General features: G+C 46.4%; 1 protein-coding gene across 2 annotated transcripts in view; it reads left to right on the forward strand.

Moving 5' to 3' along the window:
• Window positions 1–21456, forward strand: part of LOC143804781 (pecanex-like protein 2) — a 1087275-nt gene that overhangs the window by 949987 nt on the left and 115832 nt on the right. For both annotated transcript variants that reach the window (XM_077283212.1, XM_077283213.1), the window contains one exon: window positions 17120–17264. In XM_077283212.1, the coding sequence (XP_077139327.1) occupies window positions 17120–17264 (145 nt within the window). The remainder of the gene's footprint in view (window positions 1–17119; window positions 17265–21456) is intronic.

Raw genomic sequence — 21456 nt, forward strand, 5'->3', positions numbered from 1 at the left:
AATAAAATGGTCAGCCTTACCACAATACAAGCATAGCCCTTCAGCGAACCTCTTCTCCCTCTCCTGGGAACGAAAGAACATTGCCCCAAGTTGCATTGGTTCCCCGCTGTCGACGGGGCTATCCTGAGAGACTGGGTCCAGCATTATAAGAGTCTTCTCTTCACTCCGCCTGTCTCTTAATCTTCTATCCACATGGATAGCTAATGGCATAGCAGTTTCCAAAGTATCAGGTGCAGGATATGCAATGAGCAAATCTTTAACTCTTTTACTCAAACCTGCTAAAAACTGACTCTTGAGCACTGGGTCATTCCACCTGACCTCTGCGGACCATTGTCTGAGCAGGGTGCAATACCTCTCAGCATCCACAGAGCCCTGTTTAAGCCGTTTGAGCTCTGCCTCAGCTAATGTGACCTGAACAGGATCATCATATAACAACCCCATAGCAGAAAAAAAGCTTCTACTGATGTCAAACAAGGATCTTCAGGATGTAATGAAAATGCCCAGATTTGGGGTTCACCTCGCAATAAAGACATAATAATCCCCACACACTGTAATTCACTCCCTGAAGATCTGGGTCTAAGCCGAAAATATAGTAAACATGCATTTTTAAAAGTAAAAAATTCTAATGGGAACAATTTTGTCATGAGGCCCTCAAGTACGTGTGCTGAAAAGGTTATTGGGGTGCATGTAACATTGGTGCAGGGCAGGCCTTGCATTCCGGTCATAAGCAAACAGTATGGGAGACACACTTTTTTCTAATGGGACAATTTTGTCATGAGGCCCTCAAGTACGTCTGCTGAAATGGTTATTGGGCTTCATGTAACTTTGGGGCATGCCAGGCCTTGCATTCAATGCAACATTTTTTCCAGGGGGCCCTCCTGTACGTCTCGTGAAAGGGGTATTGGGGTGCGTCCTAATTTTTGGCAGCCCAGCCACTCACTGCATAGGCAATAACATTATAGGAGACCCACTGTTTAATGGCCCTTTAAGAAGATTAATCCCCTCTAAATGCCCCTCTAAAAATAGGCTCTGTGACTTTAAGAGTCCCTCCTTTATAAATGAAATAAAATGTGTCTGCTTATGTGTCACACAACACATGGCCAGCTAGGGTTGTTAAATGTTACAATGACATTTCCCAATGAATGCATTTGTATTGGTTGAAAGCAATGCTAAAGTTGAAAAATGCATCAAAAACGCTGCGTGTGAACATAGCCCAAGTTGTGGAGGAACATTTTGTTAGGAGTCGAGTTCCCACCGCTGCACAGGGGGAATCTTGAACCATGTCTGCTGCGGTCTCCCATTCTGCATTGGTGGCAGTGGAGCCTGCTCAGCGGAGATGTCGGTCCCAGCGTCTCACTGAATCTGACATTGTGCAAAGGGTTACTGCTGCCTCTCCAGGCTCTGCTATTGTTCCCTGCACTGGTCTGCGACAAGCAGGCTTTTCTGGGACTAAGTCCTGCTTTGCACACACTGAGCATGCCCAGGGTAAGATCTCTCAATGGAAATCAAGGGTCACATGTGTTATGACCCCAATGGCGAGGGTCTCAGAGGAACGTGGTAGTCTGCAGAGTACAAAAATCCAGCTCATAGGGCAGTGATAACTGGGTTGACCATATATCTACTCCTAACGCCAACACTAGAAGTAGCCGGGGATCATTCCTACGTTGATTCTAGATGACACGCGCCAGCCGGAGAATCTAGCTACCCCTAGTAGAGGAAAACAAAGACCTTTCTTGCCTCCAGAGAAGGGGACCCCAAAGCTGGATAGAAGCCCCCCACAAATAATGACGGTTAGGTAAGAGGAAATGACAAACACAGAAATGAACCAGGTTTAGCACAGAGGCCCGCTTACTGATAGCAGAATAAAGAAAGGTAACTTATATGGTCAACAAAAACCCTATCAAAATCCACACTGGAAATTCAAGAACCCCCGAACCGTCTAACGGTCCGGGGGGAGAACACCAGCCCCCCTAGAGCTTCCAACAAAGGTCAGGATATAGATTTGGAACAAGCTGGACAAAAATACAAAACCAAAACAAATAGCAAAAAGCAAAAGGCAGACTTAGCTGATATAACTGGAACCAGGATCAGTAGACAAGAGCACAGCAGACTAGCTCTGATAACTACGTTGCCAGGCATTGAACTGAAGGTCCAGGGAGCTTATATAGCAACACCCCTAACTAACGACCCAGGTGCGGATAAAAGGAATGACAGAAAAACCAGAGTCAAAAAACTAGCAACCACTAGAGGGAGCAAAAAGCAAATTCACAACAGTACCCCCCCCTTAGTGAGGGGTCACCGAACCCTCACCACGACCACCAGGGCGATCAGGATGAGCGGCATGAAAGGCACGAACTAAATCGGCCGCATGAACATCAGAGGCGACCACCCAGGAATTATCCTCCTGACCATAGCCCTTCCACTTGACCAGGTACTGAAGCCTCCGCCTGGAGAGGCGAGAATCCAAGATCTTCTCCACCACGTACTCCAACTCGCCCTCAACCAACACCGGAGCAGGAGGCTCAACAGAAGGAACTACAGGCACAATGTACCGCCGCAACAAGGACCTATGAAATACATTGTGAATAGCAAACGACACAGGAAGATCCAGACGAAAAGATACAGGATTAAGGATTTCCAATATCTTGTAAGGCCCAATAAAACGAGGCTTAAATTTGGGAGAGGAGACCTTCATAGGAACAAAGCGGGAAGAAAGCCATACCAAATCCCCAACGCGTAGTCGGGGACCCACACCGCGGCGGCGGTTGGCAAAGCGCTGAGCCTTCTCCTGTGACAACTTCAAGTTGTCCACCACATGATTCCAGATCTGCTGCAACCTATCCACCACAGAATCCACCCCAGGACAGTCAGAAGGCTCCACATGACCCGAAGAAAAGCGAGGATGAAAACCAGAGTTGCAGAAAAAAGGCGAAACCAAGGTGGCGGAACTAGCCCGATTATTAAGGGCAAACTCAGCCAACGGCAAGAATGTCACCCAATCGTCCTGATCAGCAGAGACAAAACACCTCAAATAAGCCTCCAAAGTCTGATTGGTTCGCTCCGTCTGTCCATTAGTCTGAGGATGGAAAGCAGACGAAAACGACAAATCAATGCCCATCCTACTACAAAAGGATCGCCAGAACCTGGAAACGAACTGGGATCCTCTGTCTGACACAATATTCTCAGGAATGCCGTGCAAACGAACCACGTTCTGGAAAAACACAGGAACCAGATCGGAAGAGGAAGGCAGCTTAGGCAAAGGAACCAAATGGACCATCTTGGAGAAGCGATCACATATCACCCAGATAACGGACATGCCCTGAGATAGCGGAAGATCAGAAATGAAATCCATGGAGATATGTGTCCAAGGTCTCTTCGGGACAGGCAAGGGCAAGAGCAAACCGCTGGCACGAGAACAGCAAGGCTTAGCTCGAGCACAAGTCCCACAGGACTGCACAAATGACCGCACATCCCTTGACAAGGAAGGCCACCAAAAGGACCTGGCCACCAGATCTCTGGTGCCAAAAATTCCCGGGTGACCTGCCAACACCGAGGAATGAACCTCGGAAATGACTCTGCTGGTCCACTTATCCGGGACAAACAGTCTGTCAGGTGGACAAGACTCAGGCCTATCAGCCTGAAATCTCTGCAACACACGTCGCAGATCCGGAGAAATAGCTGACAAGATAACTCCATCTTTAAGAATACCCACAGGATCAGCGACTCCAGGAGCATCAGGCACAAAGCTCCTAGAAAGAGCATCGGCCTTCACATTCTTTGAACCTGGTAAATACGAGACAACAAAATCAAAGCGGGAGAAAAACAATGACCAGCGGGCCTGTCTCGGATTAAGGCGTTTAGCAGACTCGAGATACATCAGATTTTTGTGATCAGTCAAGACCACCACACGATGCTTAGCACCCTCGAGCCAATGACGCCACTCCTCAAATGCCCATTTCATGGCCAACAACTCCCGATTGCCCACATCATAATTTCGCTCGGCAGGCGAAAACTTCCTAGAGAAAAAGGCACAAGGTTTCATAACAGAGCAACCAGGGCCTCTCTGCGACAAAACGGCCCCTGCCCCAATCTCCGAAGCATCCACCTCAACCTGAAAGGGAAGTGAGACGTCAGGCTGGCACAAAACAGGCGCCGAAGTAAACCGGCGTTTCAACTCCTGGAAAGCCTCCACGGCAGCAGGAGCCCAGTTAGCTACATCGGAGCCCTTCTTGGTCATATCCGTCAAAGGTTTCACAATGCTAGAAAAATTAGCGATAAAACGACGGTAGAAGTTAGCGAAGCCCAAGAACTTCTGAAGACTCTTAACTGACGAGGGCTGAGTCCAATCAAGAATAGCTCGGACCTTGACTGGGTCCATCTCCACAGCAGAAGGGGAAAAAATAAACCCCAAAAAGGGAACCTTCTGTACACCAAAGAGACACTTTGAGCCCTTGACAAACAAAGAATTTTCACGCAAAATTTTAAAGACCAACCTGACCTGCTCCACATGCGAATCCCAATTATCAGAAAAAACCAAAATATCATCCAGATAAACAATCAAAAATTTATCCAGATACTTCCGGAAAATGTCATGCATAAAGGACTGAAAAACTGAAGGCGCATTGGAGAGCCCAAAAGGCATCACCAAGTACTCAAAATGACCTTCGGGCGTATTGAATGCGGTTTTTCATTCATCACCTTGCTTAATGCGCACAAGGTTGTACGCACCACGAAGGTCTATCTTGGTGAACCACTTGGCACCCTTAATCCGGGCAAACAAGTCAGACAACAGCGGTAAAGGATACTGAAATTTGACAGTGATCTTATTTAAAAGCCGATAATCAATACAAGGTCTCAAAGATCCGTCCTTTTTTGCCACAAAAAAGAATCCCGCACCAAGAGGGGAAGAAGACGGACGAATATGTCCTTTCTCCAGAGACTCCTTGATATATGAACGCATAGCGGTATGTTCAGGTACCGACAGATTAAACAGTCTTCCCTTAGGAAATTTACTGCCTGGGATCAAATCTATAGCACAGTCACAGTCCCTATGAGGAGGCAGTGCACTGGACTCAGACTCACTGAAGACATCCTGATAATCAGACAAATACTCCGGAACTTCCGAAGGCGTAGAAGAAGCAATAGACACAGGCAGGGAATCCCCATGAATACCACGACAGCCCCAACTTGAGACTGACATAGCCTTCCAGTCCAGGACTGGATTATGGGTCTGTAACCATGGCAGCCCTAAAACAACCAAATCATGCATTTTATGTAAAACCAGGAAACGTATCACCTCGCGGTGTTCAGGAGTCATTCACATGGTAACCTGTGTCCAATACTGCGGTTTATTTGCTGCCAATGGTGTAGCATCAATACCCCTAAGAGGAATAGGATTTTCTAATGGTTCAAGAGTAAAACCACAGCGCTTAGCAAATGAGAGATCCATGAGACTCAGGGCAGCACCTGAATCTACAAACGCCATGACAGGATAAGATGACAGTGAGCAAATCAAAGTTACAGACAGAATAAATTTAGGTTGCAAATTACCAACGGTGACAGGACTAACAACCTTAGCTATACGTTTAGAGCATGCTGAGATAACATGTGTAGAATCACCACAGTAGTAGCACAAGCCATTCCGGCGTCTATGAATTTTCCGCTCATTTCTAGTCAGGATTCTATCACATTGCATTAAATCAGGTGTCTGTTCAGACAACACCATGAGGGAATTTGCGGTTTTTCTATCACATTGCACCGAATTAGGTGTCTGTTCAGACAACACCATGAGGGAATTTGCGGTTTTGCGCTCCCGCAACCGCCGGTCAATTTGAATAGCCAGTGCCATAGTATCATTCAGACCTGTGGGAATGGGAAAACCCACCATAACATTCTTAATGGCTTCAGAAAGGCCATTTCTAAAATTAGCGGCCAGTGCACACTCGTTCCAATGTGTCAGCACGGACCATTTCCGAAATTTTTGGCAATACACTTCAGCCTCGTCCTGCCCCTGAGACATAGCCAGCAAGGCTTTTTCTGCCTGAATCTCAAGATTGGGTTCCTCATAAAGTAAACCGAGCGCCAGAAAAAACGCATCAAGATCAGCCAATGCCGGATCTCCTGGCGCCAGCGAAAAAGCCCAATCCTGAGGGTCGCCCCGTAAGAACGAAATAACAATTTTTACTTGCTGAGCAGAATCTCCAGATGAACAGGGTCTCAGGGACAAAAACAATTTACAATTATTCACGAAATTCCTAAACTTAAACCTGTCTCCGGAAAACAGTTCAGGAATCGGTATTTTAGGTTCTGACCTAGGATTTCTGATAACATAGTCTTGTATGCCCTGCACACGAGTAGCCAGCTGGTCCACACTTGTAATCAAGGTCTGGACATTCATGTCTGCAGCAAGCATAGCCACTCTGAGGTAAAGGGGAAGAAGAAAAAAAAAAAAAAACTCAGAATCTTCTTTCTTATAATCCCTCTTCTGCAATGCATTAAACATTTAATACTGGCCTGGCAAACTGTTATGACCCCAATGGCGAGGGTCTCAGAGGAACGTGGTAGTCTGCAGAGTACAAAAATTCAGCTCATAGGGCAGTGATAACTGGGTTGACCATATATCTACTCCTAACGCCAACACTAGAAGTAGCCGGGGATCATTCCTACGTTGATTCTAGATGACACGCGCCAGCCGGAGAATCTAGCTACCCCTAGTAGAGGAAAACAAAGACCTTTCTTGCCTCCAGAGAAGGGGACCCCAAAGCTGGATAGAAGCCCCCCACAAATAATGACGGTTAGGTAAGAGGAAATGACAAACACAGAAATGAACCAGGTTTAGCACAGAGAGGCCCGCTTACTGATAGCAGAATAAAGAAAGGTAACTTATATGGTCAACAAAAACCCTATCAAAATCCACACTGGAAATTCAAGAACCCCCGAACCGTCTAACGGTCCGGGGGGAGAACACCAGCCCCCCTAGAGCTTCCAGCAAAGGTCAGGATATAGATTTGGAACAAGCTGGACAAAAATACAAAACCAAAACAAATAGCAAAAAGCAAAAGGCAGACTTAGCTGATATAACTGGAACCAGGATCAGTAGACAAGAGCACAGCAGACTAGCTCTGATAACTACGTTGCCAGGCATTGAACTGAAGGTCCAGGGAGCTTATATAGCAACACCCCTAACTAACGACCCAGGTGCGGATAAAAGGAATGACAGAAAAACCAGAGTCAAAAAACTAGCAACCACTAGAGGGAGCAAAAAGCAAATTCACAACACACATGCTCAGGTACTGCAGCAACTTCCATTGGTCCTCCAGGAAGGTTCTATACCTGATCAAGTTCTGTGGCAGCCTTCTATTGGTCCTTCTAGGAAGGTCCTGAAGTTGCTGCAGCTATAAAAGGTTCTCATGACCGCACGGCCATGCGCTAGTATCAAATATGTACGAGCTCAGCGCCAGTGTGGTCGTGTGTGTGGTCAGGGACCCAGCTGAAATAAGCCCCAAGAATGCTGGCACCTCCGGCGAGGAGTTTTGTGTGTATACAGTCAGGGACCCAGCTGAAATAAGCCCCTAGAATGCTGGCACCTCCGGCGAGGAGTTTCTTATGAGTGCATTCAGGGCTGGCTAATAGCCATTAGTATTCCGGCTCCACCGGAGAGGAGCTGTGTGTTTGGTTTGGACTGCATGACCACTGTCGGCTCAACTCAGTAGCCGTGCCCCCTGTGTGCTTAACAGGGCACTGCGTTCTCTTTACTACGGGCTCTGTGAAGTAACAGAGTCCGTTTATACTAATTTACTTCACCACCTTACTTAGCAGCAGGTTCTTTCCTGCACGGTGGATCCCGGGTTGCGAACGCACCTATCTCTTCTAATAAATATATTCGGTGCATTCCACCAACCCTAACACATTTTTGTTTGGAGTTAATTATTTTGCCTTATATACAAGTCATTACCCTGGAAAGGATGTTTCTTAACGTATTTCCCAGCAAATTCCATTTGGGTTTCGGTTTTGTGTGTTTTTTGGTTCACCTGTAAAAATGGTGTGAAACTCTGACAACATTGTTTACAGCTGTGACCTGGGAGTCAGGAATGCTTCAATGAGCAGTGTTTCCATCATTTTCAGATGTTTTTAGACCTCAAAAGAACCCCCGGGGGGGATTGCTGTAAAAATGCTCAGGTCTCCCATAGACTTACATTGGGCTCGTTGTTCTGTCCGAGTACCCGAGTATTGCAAATTGTTGGACCCGAGCAACGAGCACCTGAGCATTTTAGTGCTAGCTCATCACTAGTTGTGATGAGATTAGACCAAAATTCCACTTGTTTGGCCACCAAAATAAACACTAGTGCAGCGCCCCAGAGTCCTGGTCGTTGCAGTACTGTGGCTCCGCCACTATGGGGAGCCATGGTGCGTCCGATGGCACTGAAGGAGTTCATCTGATCAGGTATCACAGACACCAATACATTTCACAGCAGGGCCTCCGGGGGGAGCTAAGGGTTCTATTCATTAGGCCACTCCCCACCATAGTGGGTAAACTGGGGGTCAGGCAGGAAGTTAGAGGAGAAAGCTGACTGGATTGAACGAAGCAACACCTTGTGGCAGAGGGTGTTGTGGAGGAAGAGACAGTAGGGTCTCTGCCAGGGGTGGGATCCTGGCAGAGGCTTGGCATTGCAAAGAACGTCATGGGTCCGCGCCAGCTCCGGGAAGCGGCGGGATCCAAGAAAGGACTAGAAGCGAGATAGATTGTGCTGAGTGAGAAACGAGATCAAGCAATAGGAGAATTCCAGTAGGGGTCGTGCTGTAAGACCGAAGCAACACCCTACTGAGGCGCACTACCGGTGGCCGGAACGCCGAGGGAGTATTATAACATTCAGCTTCAAGCAATACTCTAAACAGCGGCAGGACAGTCAGTTTAAGGCGGGCTGTCTAACACATATCACCTATGAAGTCTTGGGAGGCAATTGCGGGAGAGGGGTGTCTCTAGGGTCCCGGAAGAACTCCAGGCCTACCCGACAAACGGGTGCCGTTCTAACCGTAACATCAGGGAGGGACGGACGATTAGAAGAACATCATTTAATCGAGTTGTGAGGGAACTTAAGAAACAGACACAACAGTTGTGGGGTACTTTCCGTAAGCACAGCAGGGGAGGACTACAACACATAGCGCTAAGAAGGAAGGCACCGATTTCCACCTGTGAAGTGAACTCTGGAGGTGTCATTGGACCGGCCGGACTTGCGCAGCCTGGTGAACCGTATTCTGAACTGAGGACCCAGAGATCTCCAGTAAAGAGGTAAAGAGACTGCAACCTGGTGTCCTCGTTATTTACCGCGACCTGCACCCCACAACTGCACCGTTACAACACCACTTATTGCACCGGACGTCCCCCACTGACAGACAGGGCCACGGACCGGGTCTAGCCACCGTGACAACCCCAGAACTGAGACCCAGAGGCCCGGCTCCGGGTACCCCTCGGCCCTGCGGCGGTGTGGGGGCGCTCCAAATCTTGGCGTCACGAACAGGATCTACTTAAGCCTGAAGAATCAGGTCATGTGTGCCTTGGAACTGTGATTTATCGTGCTTGGACTGTGCTTTGTTACAAGGACTGTGTGTTGCCACTTGCCGCCAGAAGTTCCCGCCAAAACCGCCGCCATTACAGCGCTAAGGAGAGCGCAGGAGAAGAAGAAGGGCGTGGAAGTGGGCGTGAACAAGCTGAAGAGCGCGAAAGACAATGGCCGCCCAGTCTAAATATCTCGGCCCCTTGACGACGTGTCCGTCAGCAGCTGAGATCCGCCTCCTGATCCTTAATGGTGGGCAGAGACAACGAAAACGAAACCGCCCACGAAGAAGAGAGCGGGAAAAGGACCAGGAAGAAGAAGCGAGCAACATGGAGGACGCCATGGCCAGCCGCCCGGAGCCGGAGCGTGGGGTCGGAGCCGAGGACTCCCCCAGCTACCCGGAGAGGCACCGCAGCCAGACCTCCACAGTTGACGCTTATCTCCTGCAGACCGGAGCGGACGAGCTGATCCACCAACTCCGGCGGACGCCGCGGAGCACTGAGGCCGGGTGGAAGAAAGCCATCATCAGGAGCCTCACCAGACATCTGTCGGCAGCCTCATCTGGTCCGGAGCAAGAAAGAAGTTCCAGCGCTCCGAAGCCAGAAAGCAAGGCCCTGCCGGAAAGCGAGGTGCTGCAAACGGAGATGATAGCGTCGCAGCACAAGGCCCCGCAACCAGCGTTCCAGACCCCAGTGGAGACGGAGCAGACCGGCACCGGAGGGACCGCATCGGAAGCAGGTATGAAGGACGACCCTGCCCTGACGACCGACACCACTCCAGTGACTGCTAGTGCCACAGCTGCTGATTCCGTTCCAGTGACTGATCTTGCAGCAGCCGCTACCTCTGCTGCAGCAAATGCCCATACTCAAGCTGCGCAGACCTCCATAGCTGCGCATGATTTAACTGTACATGAGAGACGGATTAACGGCGTTTGTCCAGCACTGGGTGTAACCCTGGACCTCACTCTTCCCAGGCCAGGAAGGGTTAAGTGCCAGGTGCAGCCCTGGAAGCCGTCCAACTAAACCTCGGAAACCTGAAACTGTACATAGTTAACTGTTTGTTTTCCTGCTGTTTTGCTGCCTCAAACCCGACTAGGGTTATTCTTAAAGGGATCCCTTTGTTTACCCGGGATCCCTATTGCTTTTTATTTTTGCTTTCACTTTCATTTTTGCTTTTTGTTCCACAATGTTATAAAAACTGCTGAATCATGAACAGTGCATGATACAAACTTTCTTGTAAATAGTTTGCACCTTATTAAAGGCGCTTCCTACTGGTTTTATTTAAAGACTCTTTGCGAAGATACCGTTCTGGAACCTTTGCTGAACAAAGACTGGTAGGCTGAGAAGACGAGCTACCTCAGAAAGACTTGATCCTCTTTTAAAGGGGATGTTCAACAGCGTACTTACGAGAGATACTGTTTTAAGAACAGTAATGCCATGGTAATGTTGGAATGAGAAAAGTTGTATGTGTTTTAACTGGTTAAATGTGAAGAAATACTGATGATGATGCTCTGGAAGAAATGTAACTGTTTTGCATATAGGAAAGTTATGTGTGTTCAACTTGTTTAAAATGTGAAACCTAGATAATGTTCTTTAAAAGGAAAGATGCAGAAAGCCCGTAGGGGTAGATTTAGAGTTCTGCTTAAGTGAAAGTAAGAAAGTAATAATGAAGGTGAGGATATAAGGTAAACCCTGAGTCCCCATAGAAAGTTAATAATGTGTTACTAAGGACAGAAAGTGAACCCGTAGGGGTTAGTGAGTGAGTCCTAATAGGAGCCAAGTAGAGCCGGCTCCATGTTCTCTAATTGAAAGGAATGTTATGTCTATACCATGTATAGTAGAGAAAGGCAGTAGGCCCTGGCTGAACGGGGCGGTCCTGTAAAAGAAAGGAGAGGCAGTAGGTCTGGTGCCATAGGGACAGGCGGTCCTGCAGGTTCGAAGTAGGAGAATGAAAAGTTAACTTGCCCTGTAATGTGATTATGGGAAGGCCTTTAGCGAACTAGGAGTGTATGTTCCTTGAAGGCAATGTTAAATTATTGTTCATTAAATTGCACTTAGTAGAATACCCGGTTGGGTAATGAGAGTTAATTGTAGCCTGTTGCTATGATATTTAATTATGTTTGTAACGTTAAAGTGTCCTCACCTCCCATAAAGGGAAGCCTGTTCAAGTATACTTATTGTTTTGCACTCAACAAAATTGTATGTCTTTTTGCTAACTTGTATTGTTGTTTTCTTCCCAGTCCCGGAGTACTGTGTTTAACCAGGGGGGAGTGCAGCGCCCCAGAGTCCTGGTCGTTGCAGTACTGTGGCTCCGCCACTATGGGGAGCCATGGTGCGTCCGATGGCACTGAAGGAGTTCATCTGATCAGGTATCACAGACACCAATACATTTCACAGCAGGGCCTCCGGGGGGAGCTAAGGGTTCTATTCATTAGGCCACTCCCCACCATAGTGGGTAAACTGGGGGTCAGGCAGGAAGTTAGAGGAGAAAGCTGACTGGATTGAACGAAGCAACACCTTGTGGCAGAGGGTGTTGTGGAGGAAGAGACAGTAGGGTCTCTGCCAGGGGTGGGATCCTGGCAGAGGCTTGGCATTGGAAAGAACGTCACGGGTCCGCGCCAGCTCCGGGAAGCGGCGGGATCCAAGAAAGGACTAGAAGCGAGATAGATTGTGCTGAGTGAGAAACGAGATCAAGCAATAGGAGAATTCCAGTAGGGGTCGTGCTGTAAGACCGAAGCAACACCCTACTGAGGCGCACTACCGGTGGCCGGAACGCCGAGGGAGTATTATAACATTCAGCTTCAAGCAATACTCTAAACAGCGGCAGGACAGTCAGTTTAAGGCGGGCTGTCTAACACATATCACCTATGAAGTCTTGGGAGGCAATTGCGGGAGAGGGGCGTCTCTAGGGTCCCGGAAGAACTCCAGGCCTACCCGACAAACGGGTGCCGTTCTAACCGTAACATCAGGGAGGGACGGACGATTAGAAGAACATCATTTAATCGAGTTGTGAGGGAACTTAAGAAACAGACACAACAGTTGTGGGGTACTTTCCGTAAGCACAGCAGGGGAGGACTACAACACATAGCGCTAAGAAGGAAGGCACCGATTTCCACCTGTGAAGTGAACTCTGGAGGTGTCATTGGACCGGCCGGACTTGCGCAGCCTGGTGAACCGTATTCTGGACTGAGGACCCAGAGATCTCCAGTAAAGAGGTAAAGAGACTGCAACCTGGTGTCCTCGTTATTTACCGCGACCTGCACCCCACAACTGCACCGTTACAACACCACTTATTGCACCGGACGTCCCCCACTGACAGACAGGGCCACGGACCGGGTCTAGCCACCGTGACAACCCCAGAACTGAGACCCAGAGGCCCGGCTCCGGGTACCCCTCGGCCCTGCGGCGGTGTGGGGGCGCTCCACTATGTCTGGCGATAAACCAATAGAGTTCATCACCCCAAGAACACCATCCCCACAGTGAAACATAGTGGTGGCAGCATCATGCTGTAGAGATGTTTTTCAGCAGCAGGGACAGGGAAAATGGTCCAAATCAAGGGGAAGATGGATGGTGTGAAATACAGGGATATTCTTGAGCAAAATATGTTTCAGTCTGTCAGTTATTTGAGACTGGGACAGAGGTTCTCCTTCCAACAAGACAATGATACAAAACATACTGTTAAAGCAATGCTTGAGTGGTTTAAGGGGAAACGTGTAAATGTTTTGAAGTTGCCTAGTCAAACCCAGACCTTAATCTAATTGAGAATCTGAGAAATAGGCAAGAATCAATTGCAAGATGTAGAAAGAGACTTATCCACAATAATTTGCAGCTGTAATTGCCACAGAAGCAGACTCTGCAAAGTATTGAATTTAGGGGGTAAATAGTTAGGCACACTGAAGTTTTCAGTCATTTTGTCCTTTTTGCTGTTTCCTTAACAACAAAAAACAAATGTTCACATATATAATCAAAATACAATTAAAAAAAACAGCAGAATAAATCTTGTCATCTATCCCTGTGCTGTATAATACCAAGACATGATGAATGAAGGCTTCACACGATCTGCAATCTCCTGAACTTGACAAAATGATGGATTTTCCTCTTCCTCCTGGTGATATCAGATCATTTTCTTTGTTTAACATATGTATTTTTGGAGCAAATCTGCTTGGAGCAACAAGATGGAATAACGTGAGATGCTTCCTCCACAATCTCCATGGAACAAAGGTGGCAAGTTTGGGGAACTCTTCAGGTTTTTTTATGTACTTCTATCACTGGATGACACTGTTGAAAATAGAGCTGTGCACAATCAGGTCCTATGTCCTGCTCTGTCTTCCTGCATAGAACATGCCCACAACACTATTCCATATAAGTCAATGAGTCATTTTCTTATGTCTGGGTGTTTACTGTAAGCAAATTCTATGGAGCCACTGTTGAAGCTACTCAGCAAAGTCATATTATGGCTGTCGACTGAATGATGCTTCAGCTGATCATTTGTCTAGTAGTCATCTCAGTCGACACTCCCATACAGAGGAGTGCTTGCTTGGCCAAGTGCTCCTGTGTTCTCCACACCATGCTCCAAATTATTATGCAAATTACATTTTTCTCGGATTTTCCTAAATGGTCGGTGCAAATGACAGTCAGACTAATAAAAGTCATCACCCGTTAGATTATACATCGAATTTTATTGAAGAAACCTCCCAATGATAACAGTATAATCTCCAAAATGAATAAAAACTCAAAATGCACTGTTCCAAATTATTAGGCACAGTAGAATTTCTAAACATTTGATATGTTTTAAAGAACTGAAAATGCTCATTTGTGGAATTTGCAGCATTAGGAGGTCACATTCACTCAACAAAAAAGCTATTTAACTCCAAAACATCCTAACAGGCCAAGTTACATGTTAACATAGGAACTCTTCTTTTATATCACCTTCACAATTCTTGCATCCATTGAACTTGTGAGTTTTTGGAGAGTTTCTGCTTGTATTTCTCCCAGAGCTGCTGTTTTGATGTGAACTGCCTCCCACCCTCATAGATCTTTTGCTTGATGATACTCCAAAGGTTATCTATAGGGTTGAGGTCAGGGGAAGATGGTGGAAGATCTCCTTTTATGCCCATAGCAGCCAATGTTGCAGAGGTATTTTTTGCAGCATGAGATGGTGCATTGTCATGCATGAAGATGATTTTGCTCCTGAAGGCACATTTCTGCCTTTTATACCATGGAAGAAAGTTGTCAGTCAGAAACTCTATATACTTTGCAGAGGTCATTTTCACACCTTCAAGAACCTTAAAGGGCCCTACTATTTGTTTCCCCATGATTCCGGCCCAAAAAATGACTCTTCCACCTCCTTGCTGACGTCGCAGCCTTGTTGGGACATGGTGGCCATCCACAAACCATCCACTTCTCCATCCATCTGGACCATCCAGGGTTGCTCGACACTCATCAGTAAACAAGACTGCTTGAAAATTAGTCTTCATGTATGTCTGGACCCACTGCAACCGTTTCTGCTTTATGCCTTTATTCATTATGCCTTTATCTGCATGAACTCTGTCTGTGCTCTGTTTCAGTCACAAATCTCTTCACAGTATGATGATCACTCTTTAAGTTTTTGTGAAATATCTAATGTGTTCATACCTTGTCCAAGGCATTGCAGTATTTAACGCTTTTCAGCAGCAGAGAGATCCTTTTTATTTCCCATATTGCTTGAAACCTATGGCCTGCTTAATCATGTGGAACATCATTTTTAAGTCGTTTTCCTTTAATTAGAATCACCTGGAAAACTAATTATCACATGTGTTTAAGATTGATTTCAGTGATTCATTGAGCCCTGAGACACAATACCATCCACGAGTTTATTTGAAAAACAAAACAATCTTTATGACTAGTGTTGAGCATTCCGATGCTGCAAGTATCGGGTATCGGCCGATACTTGCTGTATCAGAATTCCGATACCGGGATTCCGATACTCTTGTGGTATCGGGTATCGGGTATCGCAACAACATTAATGTTAAAATGTGTAAAAGAGAGAATTAAAATAAAAAATATCGCTATACTCACCTCTCCGACGCAGCCGGGACTTCAGCGAGGGAACCGGCAGCGTTGTTTGTTTAAAATTCGCGCTATTACTTGGTTACGTGAATTCCCGGCTTGTGATTGGTCAGGTCGGCCACGTTGCCGGGACGCGGACCAATCACAGCAAGCCGTGACGAAATTACGTCACGGCTTGCTGTGATTGGTCCGCGTCCCGGCAATATGGCCGCCCTGACCAATCACAAGCCGTGACGTCACGGGAGGCTGGACACGCGCCCATTTTAAAATGAGCGCGTCCAGCCTCCCGGCTTGTGATTGGTTGACCGCGGCGCAACCAATCACAAGCCGTGACATCACGGGAGGCTGGACACGCGCCCATTTTAAAATGAGCGCGTCCAGCCTCCCGGCTTGTGATTGGTTGACCGCGGCGCAACCAATCACAAGCCGTGACGTCACGGGAGGCTGGACACGCGCCCATTTTAAAATGAGCGCGTCCAGCCTCCCGGCTTGTGATTGGTTGACCGCGGCGCAACCAATCACAAGCCGTGACGTCACGGGAGGCTGGACACGCGCCCATTTTAAAATGAGCGCGTCCAGCCTCCCGGCTTGTGATTGGTTGACCGCGGCGCAACCAATCACAAGCCGTGACGTCACGGGAGGCTGGACACGCGCCCATTTTAAAATGAGCGCGTGTCCAGCCTCCCGTGATGTCACGGCTTGTGATTGGTCAGGGCGGCCATATTGCCGGGACGCGGACCAATCACAGCAAGCCGTGACGTAATTTCGTCACGGCTTGCTGTGATTGGTCCGCGTCCCGGCAACATGGCCGACCTGACCAATCACAAGCCGGGAATTCACGTAACCAAGTAATAGCGCGAATTTTAAACAAACAACGCTGCCGGTTCCCTCGCTGAAGTCCCGGCTGCGTCGGACAGGTGAGTATAGCGATATTTTTTATTTTAATTCTTTCTTTTACACATTTATATGGTTCCCAGGGCCTGAAGGAGAGTTTCCTCTCCTTCAGACCCTGGGAACCATCAGGGATACCGTCCGATACAGGAGTCCCATTGACTTGTATTGGTATCGGGTATCGGTATCGGATTGGATCCGATATTTTGCCGGTATCGGCCGATACTTTCCGATACCGATACTTTCAAGTATCGGACGGTATCGCTCAACACTATTTATGACACTTAAATCCAATTTGCATAATAATTTGGAACATGGTGTATGAGAAAGCTGTCAACTGACACATTGGCTGGTGGATTATCTTAGGGAGAGCAATTCGATCAGCAGTCTGAAATAAGCATGTCCGATTAACATCTCTCCAGACGATCAATCAGCCAATGCCCCCATTTACATCAGACTGTTTGCCTAACTCAGCGGTTTCAGCTGACATTAGTCTAATGTGTATGATGGGACTTAAGATGGCTAAATCTCTAATTATGTAAAGTAAATAAAATAATTAATATACAATAGTTAAATAGAATTAATAATAATTAAAATAATTAAAATTGTCAAAAATTCTCCCTTCAGTTTGGATGCATTTCTTCATGGATTACATACATTATTTAAGGGACATTATCAAATATCCAAAGAAGAAGAATGGGTATTTGCAGACATGGATTTATTACACACAGTTGTTTCTCCAGCAATTCGAATGGCCTTGAAACTGCACCAGGTATGTGTCTTATATAAAATAAAATGCTATAAAACAATATGATAACTAATAAAATTCTGCTAACTTTGTTATACTTAACTAGCAATTGAACCCGTGGCCGGGTGGCGAGCATTTTTATTGGAACATTTATACAGTGTTTTCAACAAAATGGCACAGGAGATCACTGTATCAGCGTGTAATTGACTCCAGCACCAAGTAATTGACTTCAGCACCAAGTAATGTATTACTGTCAACAGAGCGGTGCGCAAGCTGAGACAATGGGGTTAATGGTTATGGCTGGCGTGTACGCACTGCTATGTTGAAGTTTTTGTACAATTCGTCAACAAAATGCCTACTGAGTACACGCTTGCGTATCCTGTGATAGTAATGGACATTTTGTTTAAGACACACTGCCTGCAAATTTGCAAACACAGTGTCTTCAATAAAATGGTGCCATTGTGTGGTATGCATGGTGACTCCGGCGCGACACTGAACAGGCACCATCCATCCCGGCTTCAGGCAGAAATACCATCCACTATTAAATATAAGATAGCAGTCTTCAAAAGTTTACTGACAGGACTGCCTGTAACTACTGTACATCTACATGTTTTATTTTATTGTGAAAAACAATACAAATATTTGTAAGATATTCTGAGCAGGGCGAAATAAATTGCAAACAAGTGCCTGGAAGTGTTATGTCCTAAGACTTAGGAATTAATAAATAATAATCTTTATTTTTGTATAGCGCTAACATATTCTGCAGCGCTTTACAGGTTGAAACAGTATCGTCACTGTCCCCGTTGGGGCTCACAATCTAAATTTCCTATCAGTATGTCTTTGGAATGTGGGAGGAAACCGGAGTACCCGGAGGAAACCCACACAAACACGGAGAGAACATACAAACTCTTTGCAGATGTTGTCCTTAGTGGGGCTTGAACCCAGGACTCCAGCGCTGCAGTACTAACCACTGCGCCACCGTGCTGCCGTGAATTATACAGTGTTGTATTATGATCAGGGTCAGACTGAGGTCCACAGGGCAAATTAAGCCTAGAGGACCACCCTACAGCTATATGCAAATACCTGTTAACAGTTATCCCCGATATAGTGGAGCTTCGACTGTAAAACACAGGCGGCTCCTGCACATCTACTGTGCACCACCATAACGGTGATGTATAATTACTGTAGTTTGCATTAATGGTTCTTTGTTGAAAACAACTTATCACCGATCCACAGGTTAGGTAGGTTATAACTTATTGATTGGAAATCCAACCATTGGAAATCACAATGATCAGAAGAATTGGGAATTCTTATCCCTGACAGGGCACTTTTAGGGTACGTTCACACAGGACTTTTTTGCTGCTTTTTTTTGCTGCTTTTTTTTATGCTAATTTAGGTGCGTTTTTTGGTGCGTTTTTGGTGCGTTTTTTGGGTACGTTCACACAGGACTTTTTTGCTGCAGATTTTTGCTGCAGATTTTTGCTGCTTTTTTTATGCCAATTTTCAGCTGCTAGGACACCTCACAATGGCTCTTCACACCTTACTACCAGGAACTCCCTCACAATAGATCACAATCAGGACACCTCACAATGGCTCTTCACACCTCACAATGGCTCACAATGGCTCTTCACACCTCACTACCACGAACTCCCTCACAATAGATCACAATCAGGACACCTCACAATGGCTCACAATGGCTCTTCACACCTCACTACCAGGAACTCCCTCACAATAGATCACAAACAGGACACCTCACAATGGCTCTTCACACCTCACAATGGCTCACAATGGCTCTTCACACCTCACTAACCACACCCCTAAGCTCTTGGCTGTGAGATCCCTTCCTGCTGGCCATGATTTTCTGCACAAAAAATGCAGCAAATAATGCTACATGCGTTTTTTCAGCGTTTTTGCAGCGTTTTTTTCATCACCCATTCAAGTCAATGCAGCAAAAACGCTGAAAGAAGTGACATGCCCTATGTCCAAAAAAAGCAGCAAAGCAGAAAAAACTGATCAAACAAAAAACCAACGTGTGTGCATGAGATTTCTGAAATCTCATAGGCTTTACTGGTACTGTAAAAAGCAGCTGAAAATTAGCATAAAAAAAAGCAGCAAAAAAAGCAGCAAAAAAGTCCTGTGTGAACGTACCCTTATACCTATTTTATACCCATTTTAGAATTGAGTGTTGGGTAGGATACCTGACCACTAGGGTTGAGCGAAACGGATTGGACATTTTCAAAAATCGCCGACTTTCGGCAAAGTCGGGTTTCGTGAAACCCGACCCGATCCCAGCGTGGGGTCGGCCATGCTGTCGTCGATCTTCGCGCCAAAGTATGACGTATGACGCTTTCAGTGCCATTTCTCAGCCAATGAAGGTGGACGCAGAGTGTGGGCAGCGTGATGACATAGGTCTCGGTCCCCACCATCTTAGAGAAGGGCATGGCAGTGATTGGCTTGCTTTCTGCGGCGTCACAGGGGCTATAAAGGGGCGTGCACGCCGACCGCCATCTTACTTCTGCTGATCTGAGTATAGGGAGAGGTTGCTGCAGCTTCGTCAGAAGCAGGGATATTGTTAGGGAGGAAATATAAACCCCAAACCGCTTGTGCTGTAGCGATTTCCACTGTCCAACACCACCTTTTCTTTGCAGGGACAGTGGAGGCTAGATTTCTGTGCATCAGCTCTGTAGCTTATAAGGTTGCCTGATAGCTGCATTGCTGTTTGTACGCCGCTGTGCAAACCAATTGCTTTTTTCAAAGCAAAAGTCCTGTTGCTCCTTTCTGCACCATTCTATTGTTTATTTGTCCACACTTTTGTGTGCAGCAGTCCTTTTTATTGCTGGCTGCCATACTTTTCTGAGATAATTGTAGGGAGATTGTTATTGTAGTACAGTCCCTTTTTTATATATATATATATATATATATATATATATTCCAGCCATTTTCTGCCACTAAAACTGTGTAGTGTAATACAGTGGGCCTGATTTTTCCAGCAGTCTCCCACACATAAAAAGGGAGATTTATATTGCCACTAAGTGCATCTGCATCAGTCCTGTTTGTGGTATATCTGCCAGCCACTTTCTGTCACTGAAGCTGTGTAGTGTAATACAGTGGGCCTGTTTTTTGCAGCAGTCTCCCACACACAAAAAGGGAAATTTATATTGCCACTAAGTGCATCTGTGTCAGTCCTGTTTGTGGTATATCTGCCAGCCACGTTCTGCCACTGAAACTGTGCAGTGTAATACAGTGGGCCTGATTTTTCCAGCAGTCTCCCACACATAAAAAGGGAAATTTATATTGCCACTAAGTGCATCTGTGTCAGTCCTGTTTGTGGTATATCTGCCAGCCACGTTCTGCCACTGAAACTGTGCAGTGTAATACAGTGGGCCTGATTTTTCCAGCAGTCTCCCACACATAAAAAGGGAGATTTATATTGCTACTAAGTGCATCTGCGTCAGTCCGGTTTGTGGTATATCTGCCAGCCACTTTCTGTCACTGAAGCTGTGTAGTGTAATACAGTGGGCCTGATTTTTCCCGCAGTCTCCCACACATAAAAAGGGAGATTTATATTGCCACTAAGTGCATCTGCGTCAGTCCGGTTTGTGGTATATCTGCCAGCCACTTTCTGTCACTGAAGCTGTGTAGTGTAATACAGTGGGCCTGTTTTTTGCAGCAGTCTCCCACACATAAAAAGGGAGATTTATATTGTCACTAAGTGCATCTGCGTCAGTCCTGATTGTGGTATATCTGCCAGCCACTTTCGGCCACTTATACTGTGTAGTGTAATACAGTGGGCCTGTCTTTTTTTGCAGCAGTCTCCCACACAAAAAAGGGAGATTTAAATTCTCAACAAGTTTATATACACCTTCTACCTTGTTTTACAGTACCATATAACGGTTGTTACTTTGGTTACATTTCCCTAAAAATGAGGAAGTCTGGTGAAAGAGGCCGTGGGTGGTCATTGCCAGCTGGTAATGATGGTGGTGGTGGTGGTGGTGGAGCATCTGGTGGTAGTGGGAAAAGCAAAATAGCACCTAAGGCTCGAGTTGTTGAGCCAGCGTCATCATCTGGCTACACAAGGCCTTGAAGGCTCCCTTATCTTGGAGTAGGAAAACAGCTTTTAAAGCCAGAGCAGCAGGAAAAAGTTTGGGCTTTCCTTGCTGACTCAGCCTCTAGCTCTTTCGCCTCCTCTTCTGAAAGTTCCAAATTTAAAAGCAGC

The sequence above is a fragment of the Ranitomeya variabilis genome, chromosome 2, assembly GCF_051348905.1.
Source record: "Ranitomeya variabilis isolate aRanVar5 chromosome 2, aRanVar5.hap1, whole genome shotgun sequence".
NCBI lineage: Eukaryota > Metazoa > Chordata > Amphibia > Anura > Dendrobatidae > Ranitomeya > Ranitomeya variabilis.